This window comes from Stigmatopora nigra, chromosome 2 (genome assembly GCF_051989575.1).
Source record: "Stigmatopora nigra isolate UIUO_SnigA chromosome 2, RoL_Snig_1.1, whole genome shotgun sequence".
NCBI lineage: Eukaryota > Metazoa > Chordata > Actinopteri > Syngnathiformes > Syngnathidae > Stigmatopora > Stigmatopora nigra.
Genome location: NC_135509.1, coordinates 11,999,778 through 12,019,117, shown reverse-complemented (window position 1 = coordinate 12,019,117; position 19,340 = coordinate 11,999,778). Strand labels below are relative to the sequence as shown.

The following is a 19,340-nucleotide window of genomic DNA, read 5'->3' as shown; positions in this document are numbered from 1 at the left end:
AAGGATATATATTGCCACATTTTCTGCACATTTCATTAAGTAGCATTTCACAGTCCAATGACATCAATTGCAAGTGATGTGCTCAAAAAATAATTATTCCGACAATGCTTATTTTGTACAGCTGTCGTTCGAACCACTTTAATTCGGAATTTACTCTGTAATTATGCAAATAATGTGAATTAACCAATCTTTCAGTGGGCTACATCAAATGGCTTTAAAACAGTATCAATTATGAACCATGAAATTACCCAACCATGGTTTAGATTCAATTGTTCCAATGTTAATGAAGCCTTAATTTCTCATTCCATTCATGTAATTTTGCAGCTTTCATCCACTTGCTTACTGGAATGAACGAGACATTCCCGAAGACGTCTTTTGGGATTATTGTGTCTTTGGTGGAACAGACTCGATCCAACTAATTTAAATTATTGTTTAGGCATACCTTTTTTTTACTGTTTAATTAACAAATCAGGACCGAATGGTTTAGTGAAGCAAAATACAGCATCATTTTACCATTTTATGTTCTCAAATGCTACTGTTTACCTGACTGTTCTTCATTGCTCTGCTCCTGTGTGTCAGTTACTCTGTGGGGCTGCCTTTCCATCCATCTTTGGGGATTCTCTTTACGAGTTGTACTTCTACGCATACACACACACACACACACACACACACACACACACACACACACACACAAATCTCTAGGCACATGTATATTTGATTCCTGCCTCAGAATAATTAATAGCCATGTGTTGATTTATTTATTTGTTTGTATTTGAAGCAGACAAAGAAAAGTGTGTTTTCTGTGCTAGTAATAGTGAGTGAAAGAAAACGCACGTACTTTATTATTTAAATGGAGTGTATTGGCATTTTAAATAGTTTGGCCAGGTTTCCACTCTTGGAAATGGTTAGCAAATGTATTCCTTTGTGTTTGGCAAATAACTCTTGTGTGATCAGGTGTGCCAATGTGTACATGTTTATGGACAATAATTAATCTGGAAAATAATTTTTACTGCCTCTTATTTTGTTTGCATAAATGCAGGCCTTATTCAATATTGTGGTCCTACATACCAATCTGTCGCTCACTCATATCATGTTGAAACAGTTCGTTAGGGCCCCTTTGTCCGTTAAATGAGGCCAAATCTAGAAGGAAAATCTGGATTTTTTTTATCTCTCAGAAAACACTGATTCCAGACTTGAAAAAGCCATTCCGTAATGAAGTACGATGCATCTGTGTTGCAGCTGCTTAGTCTCTTCATTGTAGAGGTCATTACGCTCATCACTGCACCGCCTTTGTATATTCTTGTTAATCTCGGCATAGGTGTCCACATCGGTCCTCAAGAGCTGCAGTCGCGCATGTTTTCGTTCTAACCATTAAAGAAAATATATTTTCACCAATTCAGGGTCTTAAATGTGTAATCAGTGGATTGCAGTTAGGTTCTGCTCGTTTCAGAAGAAACCTCATTAGTTAAACTACCTATGTTGGATCAATTGAAACAAAGACCTACAGCCACTGTGGCCCTTTGTGAAATACTTTGGACACAACAGCAATCAAAGTGTATTTGACAGCCACAGTCCTTTAGTGGATCAGTTTTAGGATATTTGTGTGTTTGCAAAGACCGGTGTTCACGTCAGCTCAGCATTTTTACTTCATGGCCTAAGACCTTGAACCTTCTAAATTACTTTTGGACCCTTCAAAGAATGCATGACTTTGACTTGTGGATTAGCACTGCTACAAGCAGCCTTTGTCCATTTCATGATCACCTGATGTTGGACGACACCACACATGGAAACACGGTCACTTCTTTAAATGGCACGGCACATAAATTGTTCATTTTAGTGAAAAGTCTGCTCTCTTTCTAAGCTCTAGCAAGAGTTATGTTGTCTGCCAGCAGGCATCAAATAAAAGACATGCACATGCAATACAGTGAGCATGCGGTGGGATCTGTCCAACCATGTTGAAGGTATCTGGCGTGCGTTTCCACATGTGACCTAGTCATGTTTTAATGTCTTCATTAGCAAGGCATCACTCTGCTATGCGTGGGTGTGTATATGTGGGCGATGCATAGTGCTTTGGGGGGGAGGGGGGCAGAGTTTTGTGAGTTTCATGTTGCTGTGTTTCGAAAGTTTGGAATCGATATGAATCTAAAGAACCTTGCGTTAAGCCCACTAAAAATGTCTTTATAATTCTATTATCAGAAAATAAGTGTTGTAAAACCCTGCTTGTTTTGTTTGTAGACCACAGCAAGGTGCATTTTGGCATGCCCTACCCTGGCATTGCTAGTGAGGGCTTCATGGATGCAGGCAGTTGGTCTTGGTGGGGGGGCATGTAGGGCGAGGACATGGCGGACAGGCTAGAAGCAAGGTCACTCCTAGTGTGTTTTGTATGTGTGTGTTTTCATGGTCCACAGGCATGACCATGTGACCCCCACGATAGCAAATGTAATATTTTTCTTCTCTGTATTTTGTGATGATTATTTTTGCACTTGAGTTGGCAAAAAAAGACAACAACCTTTTTTTAATCATAAAGATTAGCTCAAGCTTGAAGTTCCTTAAAGGTTAGCTGAACTATTAGTTCACTAGGAATGGTTTTAATTGAGACTAAATTAGCTGTCAAATTGCAGTGAAACACCCCGCTCGATCTATTATCTCCTGTCTATTCATTCTCCACCTTTCTCCCTCTCTCTGGGTCCAGATGGGCAGCTTGCAGGTTAACCCGAACAGCTGGAGCTGCATTATTAGCATCCTGCTGTGCGTGCTTATTGGCTCGACTCCTCTATTCCTACCTTGCTCTTTTAGGACTGGTGCTTTTTATTCAAGCCAGTTTACGGGGTCATCAAAGGTGTGATTGTGAAGTCTTGGAATTAACCATACAAAGGTGGAATGAACGTGCGTTACTTTTACATCTGTTAACAAAAAGTGTTTGCGTGTTACGCCTGTACAGTTTAATAAATATGTATGTGGCTAGGATATAAGAGACCTTGCTCTCTCCCACCCACTTTGAGAGAGTAGATTAAAGAAATATAATATAAACAGCACACACTAGCTGCAGGATTGGAATATATACGATATATATATATATATATATATATACTTTACATTTGTTATTTGACAGCACACTAGAAAATTGCACATTTTACAAATAAATGAGGCTTTTTCTTTGCCTTGACAACTATGTGATCAGATCCTTGATAGTGGTTGCCATGGTGATTTGCCTCAGATGCAGACGTGCGTGCTAACCTTGACGAGGAGGCCAGCACGCACGTTCTAATCTTTCATTACCTTTTTAATTTAGTCTGTGTTCAACACTGCTGAGAAATTGCCCCGTGGTCAAGTTCATAATTCAGCAAAAAAGTTAATAGATTCCTCCTTAGCAGACAGATCATTTTAATCGCGTACTTTGAATAGTGCTTTAAAGAACTGTCGATGTTCATTTGGTGTGAAGGTATGCTTGTTATGACGTATGTACCTTGCGATTGGCTGGCATCTAGTCCAGAGATTACACTTGTGAGGAATATCATGAACATAAAATGGGTAGTGTTTTTAGAATTTGCAAAAAATTCAAATGTATCAACAGTAGGAATGGTCATTACCTCCTAAACACTATCATAGGCATCAGTCTTCTCTCATTCTTTGCATGTTCGCGGATGTGTGTTTATGGTTTATTCACACTGATTAAGCTTATTCCCTCCTGGCTACTTTCAAGCTTTCAATTAAGATTCTAAACAGAAATATACTCTGCATTCATTACCCTCATCCCTCCTAACAAGCTAAAAAGATTGTGTATGTGTGTGTGCAGCTTTGTGCATTTGGCTTTCTTTGTGTTTGTTGGAGGAAGAGGTAATTCCCTATTTTCCCGTGAAATCCTGAGCGATGATTCCAAGGCTGGGGCAATGATGTGTGCTGCTCTCCTCGTTGAATGCTAATTAAATTCTCATTATGATAGGAAGATACGAGACATTCATATTAGCTGTTTGTTGTTGCGGTCAAGTGCTCTCCATATTTATCCTGTGATGGTCTTACGATGATAATGATGACTTTTTTTTGTTTGTGTGTTCATTTTGTGTTTGGTGTTTTTTTCCTGTCAATATTCTAACAACGTAGCACAGTCTACTACAACATTTTTGCTCATTTTTGTTGGCGTTGTATGGTTGGTTAAAGAACGGTGTGCAAGAGTTTGGTATTTTTGGACTACTAGGTTTCATGCGCAACTCTACTATTATGTATTGTAACACCCACGTAAATGCACGCACCCATATACACCAAATCATGGCCTCAAGACACACCAAACAGCTCTGCTTAATTTAGGCTTGCTTTCGTTTTACACAAACCATAACTGTCCGTCACTAAATACCTGTCTTACTTGTTTTGTGTATATATGTATCACAATTTAGATTCCGTTCATCCTAGATCATTACTTGTTGTTCATTTTACTCAATTATTTTTTTTTGTTCCAAAACTTTTACAAACATGTAACATTTATCTCCTAATGAAAGTATTCCAGCGTTTTGACTTACAACCTTCTTCAATAGCTTCAACTCCTATTGCTAACTTTTTAGTAATTAACCTAATGGACCTTTGGACTGCTACTGCTTGGAAATACAGTGTTGAGTTGTTTGCTATCTTGATTTCTGTACTGTTTCTCTATTGATGTGGTGAGGATTGTCGACCCCAAGGCGGATTCCAAAACCAACACAATTAAGTAAACAGAAAATAACACTTGCCAACCTACTCACTACTGCAATTACAGGGTCTTTTTATCTATTGCTAATACCTACAAATCATCTCCATAGCAATGATATACTGCTACTATCATTCAATAAAAAGTACAAATAAAAATCCACACAGAGATAAGGAGTATTCAGATGGTGAAAATATTGACATTTACCTCACAGCGCAAGTGATAGAATTAGAGGTGAGATAGAAAATGAGAAAGGGAGAAAGTGTGTGGGTGTAGGAGACCCCAGGGACCCCACACTGCAGCATTCTTTGTCCGTGTGAGTGTGTGTGTGAGGGGGGAGCAAGAGAGACAGAGAGTATGAGTAAGGTGGGGTACACTTGGGACCCCTCCAGCACTGCAGCACGTTTGGTGAGTGTGTGTGTATATTGTCCAGCCCCCACACTACCAATGGGTCAATCTCACTCCCTGAACCCCCGCAACCCCCATCACTTGGTTGCTATGGCAACACACCTTGAGCAAACCCCCTAGAGAGGTCCATATTCCTCCACCTAGCATCCAGCACTCTCCTACCGGATGCACTTTAACTCCCACTGTCTCCGTCACCCCCCACCCCCCTTTTTCCCAACTCATCTTCCATCCTGGCATCTCTCTCCCTCCATCCCGACTTCATCCTTCTTTTTCACTCCATTCCTCGTTTTTGGCCACTAGCCCTCTTCCTGTCCTCGCTATCTATCGGCTGACATTCTTGATGGTCTCTCCGCTATGAGGGAGAAAATGAACACATGCGCCCCTACCTTATTTTACCCACACACAGCTTCACAATATTTTTTGAAGGAGGGTGCCAGGAGGGGCAGTAATGGAGGGTTGGTACCCAAGGGAACTTCTGCAGTCAGTGTTGAGATAGCAATAGAGGAAAAAAAGGGGTCTGGGCTTTTTTAGGGTTAGTGGGTGCCTGAATACTCCGAGGACTCGATAGTAAGACACGATGTGTGTGTATGATAATCGGGTAGGCAGCCAACTTAGGGATCTGGCAGCTTATTTATCCTATGTTGTATGTTTTACTCAATGTGTGTGTACTGTGTCCATGTGATTGTGTGTATGTGCCTCTCCTCTGGTCAATTAGCAAATGAAGTGTAGGGGTAAGAAGAAAAATTCAAGGTAAAGTGGGGTATACATTGAAAGAGGTAACATGTATTAATATTCATGACAGCTATATAACAAATTATAAAATTGTTTGAACCAACGTTACAGCTCGCAATTGTAACTTCCACCTCAAAGTTTGCACTCCATTTGGGTTTTACCTTATTTTTCCTGACATAACTATCATAACCACTCAGAAACTAGCTTGAAAAAAACGGTGGTGATTTCGCCTCAGCTGCCACGTGCAATACCGTGTGTGGTGCCATTTTTCTGTTCTACAAATGATCAAAACTCAGGTCAGAAGCCTATCTTTATATACCAGGATGATTGCCAATGACTTTTAAAATCTAAATACATCCTTCTGTCTGTTTTCTTACCATTTTCTAAGACTTTATAATCTGGAATTTCCTTATATTCACAAAAAGAAATAAAATGCAAGTTACCTTCACGTAGAACTCTCACTTTGAAACAAGAACTTACAATTTACCACAAATAAAGAAATTAGATAACATCTCTTCCTCATATATTGCTTCACTCATTAGCTTTGGTCATAGCAACCAATGAAATAGTATGATACGAGCAATATTATATGAATTGTAAGAACAGATGGGAAAGGCCCATGGAAGAAAAAAAAATCTGCAATTCTACCTAAAATGCATTGTCTATTGTTTTGTTACAAATTCCCAGTATTAACCTTCACCCAAGCTGTCTCTTTCGGTCTCTCTTTCTTCCTTCTCTTCCCTGGGTTCTCTGTCCCAGCATGGGCCTTCCATGGTTGTGGGTGTATGTGTGTGCAGACCTGTGTGCACACATGTGCGTCTAAGGCACGCTGTGAAACAAAGTGTAGCGGCAGGATGCTCTGAGACTTTGTCGTCTCACTATGGGTCACATACACAAACGCTGTCATACGGGCTCAATCTCAGAGGGAGACAGCATGCCGAGTGTACGGTCCCCAAATATACTGATCAAAACAATGCATTTATAACAAGAGACTCTTTCATGACACACACATAACTGTGCAGTGGTTGCTGCCCTTGTTACGGACAGCCCAATTATGTCTGTAATTCCTTGAGACAGAAACAGTTTGCACAACAAACGACATTTATTTAAGCAACTGCACTTTTGGCTTTAAATAATGCCTTCTTTATATACTGTATCCGTAATATGGGACGTTTTAGTAACCAGCTCCAAAACCTATTGTTTTTAAGATGATAGTGATGATAGAAGGAATCTGTGAGAATTTACATTTTGGTCATATGTATATCATCATATTCCCCAGCAGTACTAAAAATGTCTGCGCTTTGCATACACCCACTTCAATTTCCTAGTCAACGATAATGAACTGTCAGTCTAGCTAGGCCTAGTTCTCTCTGGCGCACACAATCTAGCAACCTTTGATGTTGTTTGTCTGTGGACTCGAGGGTGATTGGGGACGCCGGTGGTGGACAATACCATCGTCATAAGCCTGTCTAGCACCCAACACCCACACATACACATGTCACGTCTTTTGAACCAGGATTAGGGACCTTTGTTAGATGCAGTCTTTGTGTGTGTACTTGTCAACTTGGATGTCATGGATGTATGACTGAAGATGTTATCAACTTTTAAGTAGCTTGTAGCGGGTTGTGCGTATACAAGTAGTGCCTTTATATGTCAATCATCACGCATGATGTTAAGTCTTGAGATGTTAAATGATATATGAGTAGGAATTTTATACATATCATATTATGTAGTATTAGTTGAAAGGCACATAATGGAGTTGTAGTTTGTAGTTGTACTTTTTTCCCCACAATATTTTATATTGTAGTCTGTGTACTGCAGATAGCAATCATTTATTTGAGGGACAGTGACATTGACACCTATGTGTCTTAGTTTTTCATAGTTTCCCGAGTCGGATTGTTGCCAACCTGCAGAACCATTAAACAAGGAGGAAAGAAAGAAATTGCAGATGGAGACAGCAGATGGACACATGGCATTGTAAAATGAGCTGCCATTCTTTTGTGAGTTGTCACCATGTAAAGGACGCTATGAGAATCCATGACGCACAGAATCATGCAGATGTGCACTCATAAAATGTAATATAAAAACTTGAATATAATTCTATAATATCATTAGATTATGGTGTTATGTCCAATTTTTTAATGGGACAAGGAAATGGGTTTTGGGCCATTGAAATTAATCAGCAACTGAGGGACAGAAATGAGAATAAATGAAGTGAGTGATGGGCATTTGACAGTGGGGGTGGTAGGATAACGAGGACCAAGAGAGGGACGGGTGGCTACAGGATGGAGATAGATCACTCACAACCCCAGTGGGGAGGACAGGCAATTACCAGTTGGGGCATGCATAGCACTGGGACTGTTGGGTGTTAAGTGTACAAGAGGGAATGGAAAATAAAAGCAAAACGTGGCAGTGATGAGAAGAGAATGGACCACACTGATGTATCTCAAAGCCAATGTCCCCCACAGTCGAAAATACACATTATTTTTTTTTTTAAAAAAAGGGAATTTCTTTCATCTTTTATCTCCAGCAAGTTCATGTTATTTTTAAAGAAGCAACTACTTTGTGAATAGCGTGGAGACAATTTTGTCCTGATGGACTTTTGTTACATTGCAACAAAACATCTAAATACAATTGGAAAATGAGTGCTTTGATGAATTATGTCATCACTTTTAAGCCTCATGAAATGTTCAGGTAAATTGTTTATCAATGTCTGTCATATTTGATGATGTTTATAGGCTTCACATTTATATTTCAGTACATATACACTTCTGTCACTACTGGACTGTGTTGCTCTACCTGCTGAATCTGCACCAAACATCTGTCATGAATGCTGTATTATTAAGTGTAAAATATGTTCCTGTTTTTTTCTCATACTGCTCAATCCAACCTTCACGTGCATATGTATCTGTGTCCTATTTGCAGAGGAGGGCATCAATCACGAGTGCAAGCTGTGTAACCAGATGTTTGATTCACCTGCCAAGCTGCTCTGCCACCTGATAGAACACAGTTTTGAAGGCATGGGAGGTACCTTCAAGTGTCCCGTCTGCTTCACAGGTGAGGGAAAAACACTGCACGTTCACCTTCAAGGACAGTCCGCAGGGAACCGTTGAGGCCATGTATGCTTGATTACCCCTTTTGCCTCAAGTCAGCTGGGATAGGCTCCAGCAACGCTTGCGGAAGAGGAAAGGTCCTTGGAAACACTGCATTTTTTTTCTATAGTATTTTTTTTTCATTATTAGACGATAAAAAAGGTAGTTTTTTTCCAATTTATTCGACTTTTTTCCCCAAAAATTATTATATTTATCTATTAATGTTGTTTTGTGAGATATTGCGTGTATTTAAAAAGCCAAAATCATCGCACCACCTCTGTTATTTCTTCTTTACAAGCATCTTCACAAATGGGATGCTTAAAACGCTAAAAAGCTAAGACCGTTGACATAGATAAAAGGATAGAAACTTTCCGAACCAACTAGCGTCCGCCGTCCCTGTGCACTTGCTCTCCATGTCACTTCATCTTGCTTAGCCTTCCCTAGTTGCTGAGTTGTGTCTTGTGTTGTGTGTCCATCCCCAGGTGCACAACCATGCTTTAAACTTTTACTCTATTCCTCAGTGGGATATGAATTAGTAAAACGGCCACCCCTCCTATGGGGAGGTTTTAATAATTCAACACATACACAACTCAGTGAAAACTAGAAGTTTACTGAAACAAAAGGCGAACAAAAGAAGTACCAATTGGAGAAAAAAACGAAAAAACATGAAACAACCCTTGTGCAGCAGTTAAATTGAAGAGATAATTTATTGATAAATATCACAAGGTCTGCTGAGGATAGCTCTTTTTTGTTTTCTTTGCTTATTTCCCTCGCTTCCTCCTCTTTTCTGCACTCCCATTTCTTGACGTTTCCTTTTAATCGTTTGATTATTTCTACTATTTGTTGCAATTTATTGTATTACCGATTTAGCTCCTCAGTGCATAAATGAGATTTAGAGAATAAAAATGGTTGTGAGACTGCACATATTTTCAGATTTCTCATCTTACTAAAATTGCATAGCACACAGTATTTTTTTGATGCTATATTTTTCATTCCCGCTTTAATGTTTACGAAATCTTCTTCCTCCAGTGTTTGTACAAGCCAACAAGTTGCAGCAGCATATCTTTGCAGTCCACGGTCAAGAAGACAAGATTTACGACTGTTCGCAGTGTCCTCAGAAGTTCTTCTTTCAGACTGAACTGCAGGTGGGTTGACTCTATCGTAAACTTTTTGGGGACCGTAATCTGGTCTGAATGAGAGTAGCAGCCACAGGCGTCTTAATTTGAGTTTTAGCCATAGAGTCATTGCAAATGTGATGTCATAGGCAAGCAAGCGTGTGGTCTTGTCAGTTAAACGGTAATTAGTACCGCTTTTGCAGTTCATCGCGTCATTATCTACCGGAGCTATCTTGCCCTAGACCAGTGAGCTGTTGAATTTGTCCACCATGCCTGACTTGTTGCCCCCTTGTTAATCTAAAGAGGGAAAATATACGACCTTTTACATCTTAATGTTGGTAGAAAATGACAAACTATACACAAACCGCAGTTTTATTGGTAAACTATGATAAATATGAGCATTTTGTTTGCAGTGCACAGATGAAAGAATTAATATTTAATGGTGGATAAACAAAACACACTTTAAACATCCCATTGCATAGTTTTCTTGAATTCTGCAATATAACCACCGCTGCTGTCATTTTACTTTGCAAAGAAATCTGTCTTTTTGGGAGTTATTAATCACCCTTTGCATTGAAAAAATTATTACAATATTTCATTTAACACTTCTTGGACTAAGCATTCATGTTTATACTGTCTCAGAAGCATTTTGTGCAACCGTACTGGATGCCTGATTCAATTTATAAACAAATTCCAAATTGAGCGTATTTGATCCATTGGCTGTTGATTTTTATTTAGATACAATATTTATATTTACATGCAGCAAAAAGCCACAAAGTATCAATGTGATAGGACTCAAGGTTCTGGCATATGGTCTGTCAATCCATTTAACAGCAGGATGACTGTTGGGCCCTGTCGGATAATGGCCTTTCAGACACAACTCACACTTCAGACACTGTCATTCGTCTTAATCACTAAACACAGTCATGGGTAGTTCCTCGCTTATGGCAATAATGAGCCTTAAAATGATTGAGAATACATAATAATAATGTATTTACTTTTTTTTTGCATTCATTCATTTTCCGTACAGCTTACCCTCACAAGTGTCGCAGGGGGTGCTGAAGCCTATCCCAGCCAACTGTGGGCCAACATTGGCGGCGACAGAATTCCAATCCCTTTAATCATTTCAAATAAATTGAATATATATATCACCATTCGTTTTTTATGACTGTTCTGTATTGAGCAGTCATGCTTAATCAATTCTACCCTCGTAACAAAAATTCCATTGGTCCATCAAAATTATACAAATTAGGAGTTCATATCAAAGTGCAAAACATTTGCATAAGGCAGCGAAATATGATAATTTGTGGGTGGAGGCACTTCAACCAAGTCCATTCCTCTCCCCTTTGGCCGCTACACTTAAGGATATATCCACCTCATTAACTGTTTAACTCCCATTCCAAGTATGCATTTGTACATTTGTGATAACTTGCCTCAGTGTGCCTTGTCACGGCTCTGTGGTCCCCTGGGAGGCCTCTCTAAGTGGGCTTTGACAGAAAAGGCCGGCTGGTGGAGATGGAGAGCGCCTACCAAGGAGTCTAATGCCACTGCTAGTGTTTATCGTGTGTGTGTGTAATAGAGGTATTTGTGTGCGTGTTTTAATGAGGTGCGGATGGATGAAGACGGCTGCTTGGCGAGCTCAGAAAAAGAAGCTTTGGCCTCTTTCAAGCCCTGAGGGGTTTATATGATGTCCAGCTCACACCGTCGTCCTCTATCTCGCTCACACACACCCGCATGCACGCATACCCAGGGGTCACTGCAGCACGGACACTCCTCTGCATCATCATGCGCTCTTCCTTCCTTGCTCCCTCACTTCCAACTCTGTCCTTCATTCTGCATGCAAAGTCCCATTTCTTGTCATATACGTCACGCCTCAATATTGCTCGTGTTTTATCGAACTGGTTCACTCTTCCGGTCTGTCCTGCATCACGTTTTTGTCTTCCTGCCTCTCGCTATCTGGCTCCCCCCGTGTGTCCCAGAAGAAGCAGCCCCTATGCATATTTTAGCCCCTCTCTTCTCTTCCTCTCCTCTGTGCCACTCCCTGGTGCCACATAAATAGTGCAGACGTAAGCTTGTAAATAAGAGATGTTTTGCTACGTGTCTTTGTGCATGGGTGTTTGTGTGGGGGGACTAAGGAAGGGTAAGTAAATAAGAAATGCTGTGGCCCTGATCAGCGAGGTTCTTCTCCATTTCATTTGATCCCAAGTTTTTTTTTTTCACTTTTTTTATCATTTATTTTTTTCATATTTCTGCCCGTCAATGCAACATTTTTTTCTCCCAATCACGTTGCTTGTTTTTGCCTCCGAGGGGTGCTGTTCTGCACTTTGCCTTCATCCTTTCATCAGCAAACCTCCACCGGTCATCCCTCTTTTTGATTCCTCTGGTTGTGTTGTTTTCCTTTAGCGCTAGTTAATATTGCATCAGCCCTGGATGGGTTTGATTTTGGTCAGTGAATGGATGGGAAGATAGTTTGCTTCGTACGTGTGTTGTGTATTTCTAGCCGTGCTGCATCCCTGTAGTGTTGAATATAAATGTTTTGCATTCATACACTAGTAGCAATGGTAGTTTTAAATGCAATTAAAGAGCAAGTACCATTTTTTTTTTGCACTCACGGCCAAAAGCTTGGTTGTACACATACACTGTTTAATTAGGCTATAGAGAGCTCTATCCAATATTTTGCCTTCACAATTAGAACAATGGTCAGAACTGCATTTTTTAGCTTTCTAGTTATTTTATGTTAAATAGGTTTTAGAAAGTATGGCAAAAACCAGTATTTGTAAGCACATACAAATTATTAATTTACTGGTTTCAGGTCTAATCAATGTTTATGCATCTTAACTTTAAATTCGATATTAGGGCCGGTAATTTAACTGATTAATTATGTTTAGCTAATTAAAAAAGGTTAATAATTTTGTTTAAATTAAAACATTTTAATCACAGGTTGCATTCCAGATCGAAAAAATATCGTAAAGTGGCCCTCTATTTTAGTATTTGTTTTTTCATTTAGTATTTTTAATTGCCCTTTAGCCGTATAACTTTTGTTTGTGCGGTCAAGTCTGGAGTCTATCTAGCAGAATGGTTTTTCAGTCCGAATGATACACAATCCTAGGAATTGTTTTGTTTTTGTGTGATTTATTTATTTATTTTCATATGCATAATGCTCTCTTAGTGTGACTCACTTGTGTCGTGTGGTGCGCCGTTGTGATTCGCTGCTTGTGTTGGAAGTGAGGTCATTTCCTCCTTTGTGTAACCGCTTCCAAAAGGGATCTCGCACCTTTGCTGTGAATCACAGGTGGGGTGGTGAGCTTTGAGAGCACCAAGTGCCTTTCCCTTTCGTTTTGCAGTTTTGGGTCCACGCCCTTTCGTGCTGTGAGTTTATTTTGGGCGTGTTTACTGGTCCAAATCTTACTGTCTGGGGCAGAGGGGAGTGGAAGTCCCCTTGGGAGAAAACACTCCTAACAGGAGGTCATGCAGGGTGAGTTGGTGGAGGAGGAAAATCTGCACTGTGAGCTAAACAAGCAATGTTTTGGATAATTGAGCAGCTGTCGTTTACCACTCAGCTGAAAAGATGGAGGAGTACAGGGAGACACGTGGACAAGTCAACGTGGGAGTCGGGCAAGTGTGTGTGAGGGGAGCAAAGAATGAGGGTGCATTCATTTTCAAGCTACTCCTGAGGCAGGCAGCATCCTTTTCTGGGCAGCCCGGGTTGGAGGGGGGGGGGGGCTAAAGACAAGCCAGGGAGGGGGGCCAACGGGCTGGCCCATCTGCTCGTCCCGGAGCCACACAGACACACCTTGTTGGAAGAATGTTAACTGAGCTATAAATATGTTGAACTCAAAGCAGGCCACAAGGCCACTCAGGTGATTTTTCATTTGCTGGTAAAAAGGGCAACACACATTTGGAGTGCCTCCAATTACCCTCCGATGTACATGTACTCCACTCACATTTATGTGCTGACAGACACTCCATTACACATGAGGGTAGCATTTGCAAACACACACATGCGGCTTTACACACTGAACAAATTCAAGTACTAACTGAGTTAACTCGCCTATAATTGATGGCAATATACGTCCATTGTTTTGGCAGTCAAAATGGATTATAAAGGAGGAAAAAAATAATAACACAGGAAAAATTGACTGCTTTAAGACCTCCATTAGCGATGCTTCCTTTTAACCTTTCTACATGATCAATGCACACGCACACATGTGCAGATAATCAGGCAAAGTGACAACAAAACCCAGCCCAAATGCACACGCATGCATTCCGTGCACAACGACAAAGCAGATTACATTTTCTCTCCATCTCATCTTCTCTCCCTGTGTTGTTGTCCCCCACTACCTTTCCACGGGAGACTGTGTGTTAGTGCATGTGTGTACATATCCAATGTGTATAAGTGTATACTTGTATGTGTGTAGATGGGGGGTGCTTGCATGTGCTCTTAGCTGCAAGTGCAAGGCCATGAATTCATTCCCATGTGTGCGTCTGGCAGTGCTGTGGGTAGGTAATGCGACAAGGCCATATTTCCCTCGGGCCTGGGGCTCTGCTGGCTTTCGACTCGCTCGCTCTAAGCAGTTTAGGAAAAACAATGACATGCCTCGATACCAACCGGTCTGGTCGTGCCTGGAAGACATCTCATCTGAGGACATGCAAAAAAAAAAAAACGTTTTCCTACCCTTATTACGAACACAGATCAAAACATTTCATGCCAACTTAGCTTAGCTTGGACCTGAAATTCACTATCTTGGGAAATGTAAATATTACATGAGAAACTGCATTTTTAATAGAAACAATATCTGACTCATACATAGATGAACTCATTGGGTGCCATAGATGACGTTAGAAGTTCAGTCTATTTGAACTGGTAAAACTGGTCGTGAAAGATGAAGTTCAGATGGATATTGATATCTTTCCTATATATTTCCTTGCAAGAGCTTCATACACTTTCATAATGGCACACCTCTGATTAACCATCCCACAGCATGATCTATAATAAGCTCACAACATAAACACATACATGAGGAGAAGGTTGCAAGAGCGTCATCTTACATTGGCTTTTCAGTTTGGTCATCCTTTCCCTTTAGGAGGTTTTCCTCCATCACGCCAACCTTTCCCACCCTCATGTTTTATGCTTCACTTCGACATCTACAAATCAATAAGTCAGCAGCAGGCTAAGATGTCCATGTGAGCTTTCAGCAAACTTCTAAGAATGTTTTAGTGGCATAATTTACACATGCTATCTGCATTTAACTTTTGTGTCCACTTGATGAAAATGCCCCTTGAACACTCTCCTTGTTGAGCTCAACTTTGTTTTAAAGGATGAGAAAATGGTTTTGAACATAGTGGAGGACTTGAAGGATAGAACTTGCCTCTCATGCCCTGAAACAGGAATGAGCATGACCTCCGCTGGTTTGGATAAGAACTGCAAGGGAAGGGAGGAAGAAACAAGAGTGGCACAGAGAGATGGTCTTTCTGTCATAATGGGGTCAGTAGCCTTCCAGTGCAATGTGTGGTGTGATGATGTTACTTGAGACATCTTCGCACATTAACAACACACGTGGAGGGAGGGCGATTTATATTTTCGCCATGGGATGTATGTTCATAGGTTCCAGCACCCCCCCTCTGACCCTAATGAGGATGAAGCGGTTCAGATAATTAGATGAGATGAGATGTAGGTTCAATTTATACATAGGGGTGAAAGGATGTATGGTTATAAAAATGCAGAATAATCATTATCAACATTGAAATTAATTGCACTTTTAGATGCTACTCACCCGCTATTGGTAAATTAACTCAGCAATTTCATGACTATTATTTTTAAAAATGAATTACAGTCATAACTAAATCTGGCATGATTCAATTTCCATTAGATTCAATTTTGATTTGATAAAATGTCATCCACACATTTAAACATGCAGAATAGTAAGCATGTTTTGCCCTTTTTATTGTTGAAACATTTCAGAAATATTTGTCTGTGCTTTCAGGTTTGTGTGTGCCTGGTTTAGCAATTTCAATTTTGAGTTCATCATTAGCTAAATGAGCGAAAATGGTCTGCTCTGGTTTAATGTCACATGTCCTAAATATGAAGTAAGTCCAACCAATCAATGTAGTTCTCTTTCAATGGTTTACCATTATTATTTCTTGTGAACAGTCTGGGGTTTAGTGTGTCTCTAGACTCGATATCAACAGGGACATGATCCATTTCACCCATAACCCGATTGAGGACAAATGTATTATATGAAATGGATGTATTTGTATGTGTGTTTCAATAATATGCTTTCATTTCCCCCATATGGGCCTGAGTAAAACCTACTGACAGATACTCTCAAAAATCTCTCTCGCCCCCTCTCTCTCTCTCTCTCTCTCTCTCTCTCTCTCTCTCTCTCTCTCTCTCTCTCTCTCTCTCTTTCTCTTTCTCTCTCTCTGTCCTGCACTCCCCCAATCTCTGTCATGCTTAGCAAAGGGCTCATTGGAACATGCTGGAAAAGATAAGGGCCACAGAATGACAAATAAGTATTATCAACCCAAAACCAAATATAATCCTTCACATTTGTGTCCTCAACTCTCCTCTGTGTTGTGCTCTCGTTTTCTTTTTCTCTCTTTCTTCAAAGCTATACCAAACATACCCCGCAACCCCCCTTTTGCCGTCTGTAGTTAGGCCTATCGGAGAACCAGAGTGATTAATCTGAGAGGGAAGCTGCATTTTAGGGGGTGCTGATGGGAGGTGCGGTCCAGGGTGGGCGTTGATTGGGAATATCTCACTGGGAAAAGTCTTGGAGTGCTTGCCTATGTGTGAGGAGCGATAAGGAACATTTCACGGGACAAGCTATACAGTCAAGGGAAAATTAGGAGAGGAGGAGAAAAGCATGTGGGAAGATTTTTTTTTCTCTGATACACACATTGATTCCCAGGGAAATCTTTCCAATCATCGTACCATCATGCACACAGAGTGTCGAGTGGAGTATTTTGCCTGCTTTTGATGTGATGGCTTTGCGTTCCAAACCAACAAATCCAGATTATCAGTTCAGCAGCTGATATGCAGGATCCACAGGGGACTGATTTAGGAGATGTGTGCTTCACTCTCGCGAGACATTTGCTGTACGTGCTGCACCTAAAAAGAGAGGATACTTTTTTGTCCTTCTCACCTTTTTGTCGCAACTAATGTGATAGAAGTCAAAAGTAGCCTTTTGCTGAAATTCATTCATTCCTTTTCTGTACCGCTTATCCTCATGAGGGTTGTGGTTGTGCTACATCCTATCACGTTTTACTATGGCCAGAAGGCGGGATACACCCTGAACTGGTTGCCAAACACACTCAATGAATTCAAGAGTCCAATAAGGCTACCTGACATGTTTTGGGGATATGGGAGACAACTTGAGTTCCTAGAGAACAACCATGCACCCACCCAAGCAACACGGGAATTGGGAGACAAACCGCAATGCCTCTTTTTCTGTACTTTTTAAAATATTATATTAATGTAAACACCGGCCAAAATTCTGTCATTCCTATCCCTGTAAAAAACAACAACAATTGTCAATGAAAGACTTTGTAGGAATGCCATATTCAAGTTGTAGTTGCATCTAAGTTCATTTGTTATTTGAAAATGCGCTTTTCTCTAGTTGGATTGCTGTTTGGCTCTGATTAAAAATGGAAAATAGCTTTCCTGTGGTTGGTACCACAATTGGTGATTTCTGATCATCATCAGCGATTAGTGACACATACACGCACATTATGGTGCACATGTATTATTTGTTGAGACATTACATACAGCATACCTTACTTCCTGCAGATGAATAGACCACATATTAGAATACAATGCCATAGTAATCATTTTGAATTAAGCTCATGAGCTGAATTTCCTCCTGCTTTACTGGATATGCTGATGTAGCAAGTGAGCATTGCGTGATCTGCTCTCTTTGTTTTGACCTCCATTTTTCCATCTCGGGTCATCAGCTGTTCAGTAACCCAACGTCCTCGCCGCCCATCTTGTTGGTGGGTCTCTTTCATTATCTTGGGCGGGGTACGACGGGGGCGAGAGAGCGGCATCGTGCTCACAGAGCCCATTATTTCTCCCATCATGTGTTCTCACTTCTCCCTTCTCTCCCTCCCTTCCAGAACCACACACTGAGTCAGCACGCGCAGTGAGACCGAGGCCCGGCAGGATCTCCGGGCTCAGTCGGGGCCCCCGACCCAGAGCCGACGGGGGAGCTACATCTCCACATCACAGCCAATCAAAGTGTCATTTGCCACTCACATGTAAAAGTGTAACGATCGCACCACTGGGTGTGGCTATTAGCAACAGCGGGGGAAAGGAATATTAATGGGATATGCTATTAAATAAAGAAAGGCAGGCAGGATGAAAGGGAGTAAGGAGTGGAGTCAAACAAGGTATTGTATGTGCAGTATTTTTAATCGTCCCTGCCAAATCTCTGTTTCTATTACCTTTTCTTTCTTTTCCTTTTTTTTTAAGGAAAACAAACCTCTCACTTTGGGTCATTTTCAGTTAGTATTCAAGTTCATCTGTACTATTTATATGTGATAAAAATGTATTTTTTTCTTCTTTCATACACTTTGGGATTTTGTTTCTTTTTGTCTTTCAGTTCTCGCCGTAAGTAGGTACTCGTGCCGTGTACTTGTGACTGTCTGTCCTCCAGTTGTAATTTCCCCTTCCAAATCTCCTTTCTATGATTATTGTTATATATATATTTTCTTCCCTTTTTGTAATTACTATGAAAGAAAGACAAAGGAAAAAATTAAAATGCAGAAAACCTTGCTGATGTTTCTTTTTTTTTTCCAGTCCCTGTGGCCTCTGAAAGTTGTCTTAAAAATCCATTTAAAAAAATAAAAAAGAGTACCATAAATTTCAGTACATCTGGTAAATGACTGCTTTTAAAATGTGATTGGACCAGATGGCAATAATATAGTCTAAACAAAAGAAAAAACAAGGGAAAAATTAAATACATGACAAATGAAAACATTTTGTGTGGAGTGACTTTGTTATCATTTGTTGTCATTGTATAGGAATGGTGGGAAATATTCAGTTGGATTAAATGAAATTGAGCAATAATGTAGTAAATGATCACAATCACACAGAAGACATTTGCAAATAGATGTTCTCTCATTAGGATCAAATGTATAGGCAGGTTAACTTGTGTGTCGAACTTAGAACATTGTACTGCCCTTTTATTGACAAACTGTCAATTCCAATCAGGGTCATTTCAATTTGAGTTCAGGAATTCTCGTGGTGTTTGTAAATGGTTCTATTTTCGTTGCTGGTTGTCTGCCACATCATCCTACTTTCTAAAACGTGTATAT

At 40.3% G+C, this 19,340-nt stretch overlaps 1 protein-coding gene across 5 annotated transcripts in view; it reads left to right on the top strand.

Moving 5' to 3' along the window:
* Positions 1–18,797, top strand: part of znf423 (zinc finger protein 423) — an 83,574-nt gene extending 64,777 nt beyond the window's left edge. For all 5 annotated transcript variants that reach the window (XM_077710618.1, XM_077710621.1, XM_077710620.1 and 2 more), the window contains 3 exons: positions 8,744–8,875; positions 9,940–10,055; positions 18,141–18,797. In XM_077710618.1, coding sequence (XP_077566744.1) covers positions 8,744–8,875; positions 9,940–10,055; positions 18,141–18,170 — 278 coding nt within the window. In that variant the 3' untranslated portion in view covers positions 18,171–18,797. The remainder of the gene's footprint in view (positions 1–8,743; positions 8,876–9,939; positions 10,056–18,140) is intronic.
* Positions 18,798–19,340: the final 543 nt, after the last annotated feature.